This window comes from Ursus americanus, chromosome 13, assembly GCF_024610735.1.
Source record: "Ursus americanus isolate L20-20 chromosome 13, mUrsAme1.1.p, whole genome shotgun sequence".
In the NCBI taxonomy this organism is placed as follows: domain Eukaryota; kingdom Metazoa; phylum Chordata; class Mammalia; order Carnivora; family Ursidae; genus Ursus; species Ursus americanus.
In genome coordinates this window covers 13,469,263-13,481,284 of record NC_142139.1, presented here as the reverse complement: position 1 = coordinate 13,481,284, position 12,022 = coordinate 13,469,263, and the positions used below count along the sequence as shown (strand labels likewise).

Genomic DNA, 12,022 nt, shown 5'->3' with positions numbered 1-12,022 from the left:
ACATTAGCGGGATCTTCAGGTTCCTGTAAGTGTTCTTTAACATATAAAAATCCCTTTGGAAACCTCCTTTATCTCTACTCCCCACCCCCAGGATATATGTTAGCAATTATCCTCCAAACATACGGCCCACTGATATACATCTGAAGGGTCTCACGAATAAGGTTTTACCAGACAGTAGTAAATGACCTTATCCTAACAGCTGCTAGGCTCTTGAGGTCCTGGAAACCTCACTTCCAAATTCCTTGGGGACTTAGGCTATCCCTAACCCCCTGCCAACTTGGAAGTATATAATCAGTCACTCCTCACAACCTCAATGCAGCTCTTTCTGCCCACGGTCCTGTCCCTGTGCTTTAATACAACTACCTTTTTTTGCACCAAAGGCATCTCAAGAATTCTTTCTTGACCGTTCACTCCTGGATCCCAACACTTCATATCAATGGGACCTCTGACATAAGCCGACACAAGGTAAAAATTTGTACCAGTCCGTCTCCTGAGTCTCTACCTGTAAGATCCAATCAAAGCAAAAGTGGTAAGAGTCTCTCCTCATGTTTTTCCTTTTCCAAATTTAAATTAGCAGGAGAAAACTCTGGTGTGAACTAGTTCTTCAGGCATAGTGATTTCCTGTTGTGAGTATTCCTGTTTTCCATTTCTAATGGCTGTAAAAAAAAAAAAGAAAGAAAAAAAAAGTAAAGCTTAAAAAACAACCTCCCTAGACCCCAGCACCCTCAGAGGGTTCACCGCATTCTCCCTTCTGTGGGCTAATACGCCCCTGATTGATAGGGTCAACGAATCCCCAAGTGCACCCCAGAGCTCACCATCAAACTCACAGTAGAGGATCAGGAACTGGTTCTTAAAATTGACACTGGTTTGACTTTACCCTCTGTTTAGAGGACGGATCTCTATCACCTCTGATTCTATTCAAGCTTTCAGTCTCTGGTCAACCCATTTCATTGTCTATATCCCAGGCCATCCCAATACCCTTAGGCCCTCTTAACATCCATCATGCCTTTCTAGTTTCTGACTCCTCACTAGCAAATCTTTTAGGTAGAGATTTACTGTGTGAATTTAATGCCACGGTACAATGTAATGAGAAAGGTGTTTTTATTTTCCAGACCCCAGATCAAACCGCAAACTTCTTATTTCCCCTAATGGACACCCATCTCAACTGAAAATCTTCTGAAGAGGATGCAACTTTAGAAGATGTCCCAACTAGTGCCGGGGCCTCACATGCAAATGAGATTGGATTGTTAACAGTAACACAAGTTGTGCACAGTACCTGGAAAAGGAATAAACTTCTCCCATCAGTAGCCCAGTGCCACCCCCACAAGTGCACAGCCAGGCATTGAACCTACTCTCTTTTACAGCAGGGTATTCTTTACTTCCTAGCTCTGTTAACACTGCAATCTTAACAGTAAAGAAAGGAAAATTTGATTCAGACTGGATCAAATCTATTGATTTGTATAAGATCTGAGAGCCATTAATGGTTTTGTAATTCCTCACCACCCCATAGTCCCTAATTCAGCTACCATTCTTTTTTTTTTTTTTTTTAAGATTTATTTTAGAGAGAGCTGGAGCAGGAGGAAGAGCAGAGGGAGAGGGAGAGGGAGAAGGAGATAATCTCCAGCAGACTCTGCGCTGAGCTCAGAGCCCGATGTGGGGCTCAATCCTACAAACCTGAGATCTTGACCTGAGCCTGAAACCAAAGTCCTAAGCTTAACTCACTGAGCCACCCAGGTGCTCCTCCACTACCATTCTTATCTCAATTCCTGCTGACACAGCCTGATTTACAGTAATTAACCTCTGCTCAGCTTTCAATTCCATTGTACCCTGATTTACAATTCCTCTTTCATTCACATTTAGAGGGAGACAATTAACATAGACTGGTATGCCTCAGGGATATTGCAAGTCTCTCTCAATATTTTCTGAAGTCCGTAAAGCCAACTTAGATTCTAAGGCTCTACTCTTGTTCAGTGTGTAGATGATCTTTTACCTCGTAGCCAAACTAAGCAGTGTGCTCTTAGAGGAGCTGAAAGAGGCCCTAAGGCCTCTTAATCTAAACTTAAAGGGGTACAAACAACTGTTACCTACTTAGGACAGGAGATATCTCAACGCATTCAAAAGCTCACTCCCAAATGCCATTAGTCAGTTTTGCCTACCCCTCTCCCACAAATGAAAAAAACAGCTACAGACATTTCTAGAGGTAGCTGGCTACTGCTGCAAATGAATTCCTAACTTGGCTGCCCTTGCAACCCTCCCAAATACCGCTTCTGAGCCCATTTCCCGGCCCTCCTTCACCTCCTTTAAAGGCTAAAATTAGCACTGTCCACACCCATAATTCTTGGCTTACCGAATTCTGACAAAACTTTTCACCTATATTGTTATGGAAATACTGAGATCGCGCTGGGATTTCCAGGAATACCTCTGCCTCACAGTTAAGTCCTTCCTGTGGGTCGGGTCCTGGGATGGCAGGCATGCCCTCGTGTGCACTAGGCCCGCTGCCTCCCAAACGGAGCCAGTGCCCTTAGATCAGGCTCCCCACTCAAACTTTATGTTCCTTGTGCTATGTCTGCTCTAAGTTCATAAGACAACCTCTCCGCCTGGTGGCAAATCACCCATGAATAGGCCCTTATTACCTGACTTCTCTTTCATCTTCCTTTGCTGTAACATTTAAATCTGACTACTCGATCATCCCTTCCTTAATAATGGACAGTACCACTACTCCGTTTCACAGGATTATTTTGCAAATATATATATTGTCTCAAAGCCACGAGAGGATCTCTTAGATACCCCTTTACACAACCCAGACTTACGTTCTATTTTGTGATTGTTCCTACAGAGGAAATTTCTGGGGAAACATAATAACTGGCCACAGTTTCCCCACGTGAAACCCTTGAGGCACACTCTCAGCCCAAGCTGCTAAACATACAGCTCTTACCGGAGCCTAAACACTGGCAAAAGGAAAAACTGCCACAATTTACACCAACTCTGGACATGGTTTTGGAGCCCGTCAGGCTGCTGCCACAATCCTGTGGCTTCTTAACCTCTGCTGGTATTTCTCTTGCCAATGGGCATATAATTGCTGTCGTATACAAGCTATTCACTTTCCTGCTAAAATTGTTATTGTTTGCTGTGCAGCCATATAAGGAGACAGATACAGTATCTCAAGGGAATAACAAGGCTGACAAAGCTGCTTAATATGCAGCCTGAAATAGAACCCCTTTCCTTTTTCAACCCAATTTATAAAGCCTTTATCCCTGACTGATAGTATCAACTAAACAGGCAAATACCCCAGAATCTTGAAAAAGACAAATGGATACAAAAGGGTGCCAAATGATTAGACAGATTATACACTGGGTCAAATAGACTTCCTGTGGCCCCCTTTCTTTTGACCTTTTGTCTTACACTTGTCTCCCATCAGATGGGACATATGGGTAGATGGGAGGTCGTTAAGGAACTAAAAGATGATTGGTTCTTCCCTGGCATCCACAAAATTTCTGACCAAAATTATCTCCCAGTGTACTACTTATAAATCTCACCAAATTTCTGGAGGAAACCAACATACCTCAGGAAATCCTCCAAGGCCCACGTTGCCGCTTGTGGAACCCCGAAGTGGATTCCATTGATTTATCTCCATGTCAAGCTATTCCCACTATTTGGTTATTGGCTGTACCTTTAATGGGTGGACTGAATGTTACCCAGCCAGAAGTACCAACGCCACAACAGCAGTGAAGAATTAATAACTGCAAGTATTGCTTGTTTTGGCATTCCTTTATGGATTGGGTCAGATGAAGGAACTAATTTTACAGCAGAACTTAACCACTTGCTTGCAAAAACTTTGGGGTACTCATTAAAACTTCACACTCCGTTCCATCCCTAATCCTCAGGGCAAACAGAACGTAAAGATCGAGACATCAAGAGGACTTTAGGAAAAATCTGTCAAGAAATTGGGATTTAATAGCCAGGAACATTACTTCTGGCCCTTACAACATCTGGAATACTCCAAATAGAAAACATAACATCTTTTGAAATAATGTTTGGTCACCTTATTCCTACTGGCATCTCTAAACCTTCTATTCTCGGATTGAGTGGACACTATAGGGGCATAAGTGAAAAATTTGATGCTACTGATGTGATGTGGACCAGAGTGAATGGTCAAGAAAGAATTCTTGAGACAGTGCAAAAAGGTGTTTTTATTATAGCAGGGGACAGGACCCATGGACAAAAAACAGCTGCAATGTGACTGTGAACAGCAACTGATTGTACACTTTAACTTGGGAGGGGGAGAGATAAAGGAAGTTTCCAAAAGGATTTTCATATATTAAAGAAGACTTACAGGATCCTGGAGGTCGGGCTAATGTCAAGCCAAGGTTGCTTTTTGCCTCTAGCAAAGCATTAACCTTACAGCAGTTGCGCCTTCCTTGAGGAATGTCCTACTCTGCCTGCCTCATGTATTTGTCAATGGACTACAAGTTGTAAAGAGATTTAATTTTATCTACAATTCTTTTGCCTTTGCTCTCCATGTCACTATGACCAGCTATACACAAGACCTAACTAGTATAAGTGGAGCATATCATCAACAGGTAAAAATGGCATGGCCTCTGCTGACTGGCAAGTTTTGCCATTCCTTTTGACCAGAAGGTTAGATGTACATCAATGATTTTAGAGGAAAGCACACATTATCACCTTACTGAGAAGACCTTTTTGAAGTACTACTAACCACTCACACCACTATCAAAATAAAAAAAACTCCTTCTGGATTCACACAAGCCCTGCCAAGTTAGACCAGGATCAGCACTCCCAGGACAATTGAAAGACCACCCCTGGGGCGCCTGGGTGGCACAGCAGTTAAGCGTCTGCCTTCGGCTCAGGGCGTGATCCCAACGTTATGGGATCGAGCCCCACATCAGGCTCTTCTGCTATGAGCCTGCTTCTTCCTCTCCCACTCCCCCTGCTTGTGTTCCCTCTCTCGCTGGCTGTCTCTATCTCTGTGGAATAAATAAATGAAATCTTAAAAAAAAAAAAAAAAAAAAGAAAGACCACCCCTAAGGTGAACTTCAAGTGAGGATTTCCCCGGCAAATTCCCAGGTCCCAGAAGCAGACAAAATCATGAAGTAGACAGCTTTTCTCAAGATCACAGATCAAGAAACTTCACTTCCACCTATTTTCTCCCCCATTGGGTCTCCCTACTCCCAGAGGGAAATAAAAAGAGAAAAAAAATCTTCCTTTTAACAAAGCCTCCCCTTTCTTTAGCCATTTTTAAAAAGGCTGATTGGAGGGGTGCCTGGCTGGCTCAGTCGGCAAAGCATGTGACTCTTGTGAGTTCGAGCCCCAAGTTGGGTGTAGAGATTATTAAAAATAAAATCTTAAAAAAAAAAAGGCGGACTGGAGATTGATTGTCTCAATCTATCCTACTTTCCCTCTGATCCTCCACTATGGGTTGTCTTTCAAACAGGGTCTCACTTATTAACTCTTACTGTTTCCTCAGCACATTATGCACAGACCTGACACCCCTTAAACCATTTTTCCAAACCCTGGCCACATTAACTAATCATTGTTTGTTGATTATGTCAACATCTAGATCATGCAAAAGAACCTGAAATTAATTTTTATTCCTGCCAATAAGACCAGCTGGTGGACCAACTCTGGACAATGGATTCATGACTCGGTATGGCAGCCATGGCCAAAAAACCACATTGTTCTTTTCTTTTTAGTGAGTCAACTGTACACGGAAAAACCTCTATGGAAGCTCAAGGACTGTTCTTTGCTCAAACTAGAAGGGACTTTTTTCCCTTCGCATTGAAAATCTCAGTGGTACTGGACCTTTCCCACATGACATACCAAGGCAATATTACAACCAAACTCTGTGGTCTGATTCCACAGGCAGCATCCTCAAGCCTCTCATGAAGGTCAGAATTGGTCTCATTACTGACTCTTATGGTACTGACACCTGTCAAACCACCAGATTTTACAGCAGGCTCACAAGCCACCTTTGTGTAACCTGGGAGCAGCTGAACTGCCAAAGGCCAAAGATTACATATGGGGAGCCCAAAAATTTGCACGCACCTGGTCACGTAACAAAACCAAGCCTTACAGCTGCTAAGGCCTAATTGCAGGCCTCCTATATCTGATATTTCACAACCTGTTCTGCTCCTATAGACTGACAGGGATACACAGAAGATAGAAATGTGCAGATGACAACAGGACACGTGACAAGATATACCAAGCCCCAACTTAGTAGGTCACAAGTTTCATTCTGACCTTATCCACGAACAATACTGGACATTTTATCTTATGTGATGATAAGGTATATAAAGAGTTCCACCTAGATGGTCAAGACGATGTGGACTCAGATTCCTGACACTCACTGTAATCAGCTACTCCACCTTAAATGCCAGCCAAATTACAAACTTGGGCTCCTTTGATCATAAAGTAGTGCCACATAAATATACATGATGTTACAGAAAACTGGCTTGTGTATCACAATTCTAAGTTTTTATCCATATTGACCTCCCTTTTCCCAGGCTTCGGAACTTATGAGTTGGAAAGGCAGTTCTAAATCTTTCCATAGAAACAGAACAAGAGTTCAGTATCACTATACAAACACTGGAAGCCGTTCTATCAGAAGTTAATAGTTTAGGCTCTCCAAAGTTGCCTCGTCCTAGATACACTGACAGTCCAAAGGAGGAGTTTATGCAATCATTGGTGAAGAATGCTGCTTCTATGTAAATTGTTTGGGACAAATACTGTCTAACCTGAACCCTTTGAAAGACAAGATAAACACTCTCCATCAGATAAATGAGGTCCAGTCATTCTGTTGGACCAGGGATAGGAGACTAATTTAACGGGATATGAGGAAACGTGCTTAAATTTGTTATTTCCCATTTATTCTTATTCTAATATTTGCTCTTCTTTCCCTTTACAGATAGATCCCTTGCCACTTGGCTGCTAACCCAATTCTTTCCACAGCCACCAATTCAGCTTTTATGTGAAACTTCTAAGGAACTTTCAGAGGAAATGAAGGAGTGCAGAGCATGTCACCCCAAAACATGCTGCTTTGGCATATTGATTATTTAAAGTTAAAGGAGTCTGAGAAACAGCAGGTGCAAGAGGGGCACTCTGACCTTCCTTAATTCTTCCTGACAGGAGGTAAAACTCCCATGGAAAAGGTGCCCTCTCTTTACCAGGAGGAAGAAAAACAGTCTTATCACCAGAGATGGGGAATCAGGCTCAGAAATCTGTACAAACCAACCTTGTTATACTAATGCTTATCTTCCTAGTCATTTCTCCGCGATTTACTCCCCCTGGCCCAAACCCCTTTGTCTCCTTTGGTTCTTTGTCTAAAAGGTATAAAAGCTTTCTGTTCTGGTCACTTCTTTGAGTCTTCATTCTCTTGCCAAGGTTCTCATGTACATGTAAAAAGGAATTAATAAAACTGTGTGCTTTTCTCCTGTTAATCTGTCTTATGTCAGTATAATTTTTAGGCCCTGTTAGAGACCCAAAGAAGGTAGATAGAGGAGAATTTTTCCTCTCTTACAATAGTCAATCATTTTCTTTCTGCTAGCACACTAATCTCGTAGGGAATTATACTCCCAAACTTTTGGGTTATTCTTAAATTCACTCCCATGAGGTACAAGCAACATTCTCATGATTTACTGTCTGGCCCCCTTAGAAACTCACGCTCATAATTATGACGTCCATCTCATTACAGCTGTTACAGGATTAAGTGTAACGTGCTATATACACAATACAAAACCTATAAGAGGGGACCCTAAACCCTTGGCATAAGGGACCCTAAAGAACAGGGATAAGGAAAGGTGATCGTGGGCAGTTCCTGGGTGGAATCCATCACCTGGCAGGAATGGGATTTGATGGTGACTTCCGGCGCGGCCAGAGACTTTTCCTTCCAGCGAAACCTGTCTAACCAGCTTTCCTCCAGAGCGCAGGAAAGCCGGCGGGCTGGGCGAGCCAGCTTACTCCGCTTCCGGGTGGTGGCCGAGCTGCCTGCCGGCTGTCACGGAGACACCGGACACCCGGGCGGCGCCTGCGCGCTGGAAGAAGGCACCGGGCCCGTTTCCGGGATGAGGAGCGCGCATGCGTAGGCGGCCCGCCCCGGGCCAGTTTAGAGCAAGGTGAACGCGGAAGTACGGGATATAAGGTTTTTCTGGCTGCTCTGACGGTGGTGGGGCGACCGGTCCGAGATGGAGGCGGACGCAGCTGCGGAAGATGGTCGGGACGGTCCCCGGGAGCGGCTAGGCTTGGGTGAAGCTGGGAGGCAGCAGCAGAACCACGAAGTGCGGTCTCAATCCCGGGCCGACCAGTTTCCAAAGCATTCCTACTGGTTGGATCTCTGGCTCTTCATCCTCTTCGATGTAGTATTGTTTATTTTTGTGTATCTTTTACCATGGTGAGTACTCTGAATGTAGAGGTGAACTGGTAGGGAGCTTACCACTACAATTTGGGGGGAGGCAAGGTAACTGAATTCCAGAGATCCTGGTATGCCCAAGGTAATAATACAGCTGGTTTAGTGGCGGGGTCGAGGGGCGGGTAGATTTGGGGTCGGGATGAGGCTGGAATGGAAGTGTTCTTCCTTGGCACCTCAGTGAAGGTCTTCCTCCAAGGAGGTGTGGAAGAAAGTTGGCTTCGTAATTTTTATTTATTTTTATGTTATGGAATGAAACCAGCTGGGTTTGAGTTCCTGCACTACCACAAAGAAATTAAGAGAAGATATTTAGCTTTCCTGAGCTTTATTTTTCCAGTTAAGATTTGGGACCAGTAGTAACCAGGTCATAGGGGTGTAGTGCGGATTAAATGAGATAGTAATTTATCTAAAAGCGATTTGCATTTTCTCCTGGCAGCAGTAAGCGCTGACCTAAAGGTATTGTTACTATAACTACAGTTTGACCTCCAGTAGGCCCGGTAGATATCTCAAACAGGTCCAAGCCTGAACTCTTAGTAACTTATTACCAAAATGTACTTATTGTTCAGTGTCCCCATTTCCGTAAATGATAACTTTTATTCATTTAGTACTCCTCCCAGAAGCCTGGGACTCTTTGATTTTCCCCTTTTACATACACCCACACATCCGAAAACAACAACTGTTGTCACAAAATTCTGTAGGTTCCACTTGCAAAATCCTTGCTCTCCATTTTCATTGCCACTCACTCTGAAAAGACAGTTTTGTAAGGAGATAAGGGAAGGAAAGGTAGAGAAGGGGCAGGGGAGCAGAACAAGAAGAGGGACACAGGACTGAGGATAAGGGAAAAAGTTCAGGAGAGAAGCGGTGAGCTGAAGAGAGGGCCTGTGGAAGAAAAGCAGTACAGCTCACTTGGCAAACATTAGGGAGCCCTCTTGGACTTTGGCGTCTTTGACTTATCATAAGTTAGCTTTTCTTAGTCATTATGCTTATGAGTTTGCAATCCTTGATGGGCAATTATGCCTTCTTTCTCCACCCCCAAAATTTTGGCAGATTTGGGCATGAGCTCATTGTATCTAAGGCCCCTTTGTCGCTGATTTTTTGGATAATGTGGCAGACTAGAAGGCGGAGGGTTGAGGGGGGTGAATGGAAGAGATGGGTATTTCTGTAAAATCCTCTGCCAAACTATTTGTAGAGTTTTCACTCTCCTCTGCTTCCCTTTTTTGGTAGAGACTGATACCTCAAATACAATGATTTTTTTTAAATGACGGTTTTCAGCTCTGGGTAGAAAATGGAAGCCATAGGAGGAATACTATAGGCCTTTTTTTTTTTTTTTCTTCTCATCAATATGTAATCATTTAGGAATAGGAAAGTGACTGAGACAATCTAGACTTTCAGATATTGGGGTGAAGTATTAAAACTGGAAGGAGACATTGTTGACAAATATTTGGTTTTTACAGAATGGTTTGCCTGATGTCTAGATTAAGAAGTTGGCTCCTGGAGTGGATTCTGAACATGACTACAAACTTCTTGAACAAAGAAGACAGGATTGTGCAACAGAATTTCAAACTCTGAGGGACTTTCTTTCATTTTACATACTCTTGTTATTTCTTTTGGGGACTATATATTAAATGGGTAGTAGTGCTGAGTTCTTAAAACTATTCTTTGATTCATGATTAAAAACTTTTCAAACATTTGATGGCTTTATAGGGGCTGATGATAAAGCATTTACGGAAAGGTTTAGTGTATTAAGAAATATGGTAATGTCTTGCCTTTCACATTTTAAGGGTTAGCCAGGGTTTAGTATGATGTAAAAATGTGGTGAAATATTAAGATGAAATATTTAAAAATAAATTACTCAAAAGCAAGGAAAGAAAAAGGAGTTAAGAGCTGTACAGAAAATGCAGGCCCACAATGTATTGGCTGTAAGTACCAGTTTAATTTTTAGATTAAGTCGGCCTCTGTTATGGTTGCCAGGTTGATAACAATCTCAGAGAAAGTATATAATATCCAGCACTGGAAATCTAATGTGCATGTCCTCTACCTGGATGTTTCCCCTTGCTTCAAGTTCTTGAACTTCCCTAAAATAGGACTGTGTTTGAAACCTATTTTTTATTATTGTGGTTGTATAAAAAATGCTTGTGACCAAAATATGTCTTTTTTATAATGTCTGTACCTTAAATACTTAAAGTCATTTCAACAAATATTTGAGTACTTACTCTGGGCCAGGTACAGTAGTAAGCAAAAAAGACAAAAATCCTTGCCTTCATGGAGCTTACATTCTTTTATTTATCTTCAGTAAGAATTTACATTCTAGGAGTGATCAGCTAGTGTTTAATCAGAAAGGTCACACTCCCAAAGCAACTACTAAAAGCCCTTCAGAAGCTATTCCTATTATATGACACTCCTTTATGTAACAGATGTTAAAAATGGGCTTTTGTTGAAATTGGTGACATTTGATACATGTTCATTGCCTAAATATTTGATATTCACCTCCCTTAGAAACAGGGCATAGATCTGGTAAACTCTATACCCTGTCTCTTTTAGAATGGCATTAGAATGAAATCCAGGACTGACTTTGGAAGATTTTAGTTGCTTATTGCCCACTACAAGGTAACAATTATGCCTCCAGGGTATTGTTGGATCTACTTGGAGAGAACCTTTTATGCAAAGGTTGATGCATCTAAAGAAACACAAAACTGGGATTTCATTGAGTATATCAAACGGTATGAACTGTTTTTCTGCTGCTTGCTAATTTTGTCCAATAAATGTTTATTATATAGCTAAATTTGGTCTGATTTGGATTTTGCATTTGTTTAAGCAAATTACTTGGTAGGTAGCAGGGTTTTGAAAGGATTAACAGTTCTCATGTAGCTTAATGTTGGGTTACACACAAAGATTTATAATCTGTACTACGTTTCTGGGCCTAAAATCAGTGCACTACCACAACTGTTGAATGTTCTGAAAATTTCTAGTAGGGGGAGGGTAGCAAGGCCTTGGTGTTATGACATGACTGTAAATGGTATACAAAAATGGTTCCAGTGTGAGTGTTGAATCTTTTCTACAGCTGATGAATAAGAAATTATACCTACCATGCCATCGAGTATAGTGAGTGCTTATAGCACCCACATTTGAAGGCTAAATGGGTAAAGGGTAACTGGGTAAGGCTAAAGGATGAATGGGACACCAAGAAAAGTTGGCAAACTTGCTATGACAAAAACAAAGAATAACATCAATGTGATTTTAATCTGATAAATTCCTTTGTAAATTTCAAAAACTTAATTTCATATAAATGAAATGATTATTTTAATAACCATTTGAAATGAACTGGCTGACCAGTAATTGTGACAAAGTCTTTAGGATTTAGGAGTCTGTGAACTTGGGAATTTAGGTTAGAAACCTCTCCGTGTATCTAGTCCCTAAATGTCATGGGAATACATTCACAGACTATAGGATAATTTATTTAAGGTCATTAAAGTTACTTAATGTAAATTATGTTCTAGGATAAGATAATTAAACAATGGCCAATGGGCCAAATCTGGCCTACTAACCTCTTTTGATCAGGCCTGTGAGCTAAGGATGATTTTTACATTTTAAAATGGTTGAAAA

At 41.8% G+C, this 12,022-nt stretch overlaps 1 protein-coding gene and 1 long non-coding RNA gene across 4 annotated transcripts in view; one reads left to right on the top strand and one right to left on the bottom strand.

Moving 5' to 3' along the window:
- Positions 1-8,071, bottom strand: part of LOC123793323 (uncharacterized) — a 57,676-nt gene extending 49,605 nt beyond the window's left edge. For 2 of the 3 annotated variants that reach the window (XR_006779904.2, XR_006779905.2), the window contains exons 1-2: positions 7,850-8,071; positions 503-656 (exon numbers count right to left, since the gene is read on the bottom strand). This is a non-coding gene — a long non-coding RNA (uncharacterized LOC123793323). Of the gene's footprint in view, positions 1-363; positions 657-7,849 lie in introns of all 3 variants that reach the window. The other variant, XR_006779908.2, reaches the window with a different exon arrangement.
- Positions 8,072-8,086: 15 nt separating this feature from the next.
- On the top strand, positions 8,087-11,201 carry ARLN (allregulin). Its single transcript, XM_045799070.2, has 2 exons — positions 8,087-8,404; positions 9,874-11,201. Coding segments are annotated over exons 1-2 (207 nt in total). The 5' UTR covers positions 8,087-8,198; the 3' UTR covers positions 9,875-11,201.
- The last annotated feature ends 821 nt before the right edge of the window (positions 11,202-12,022 follow it).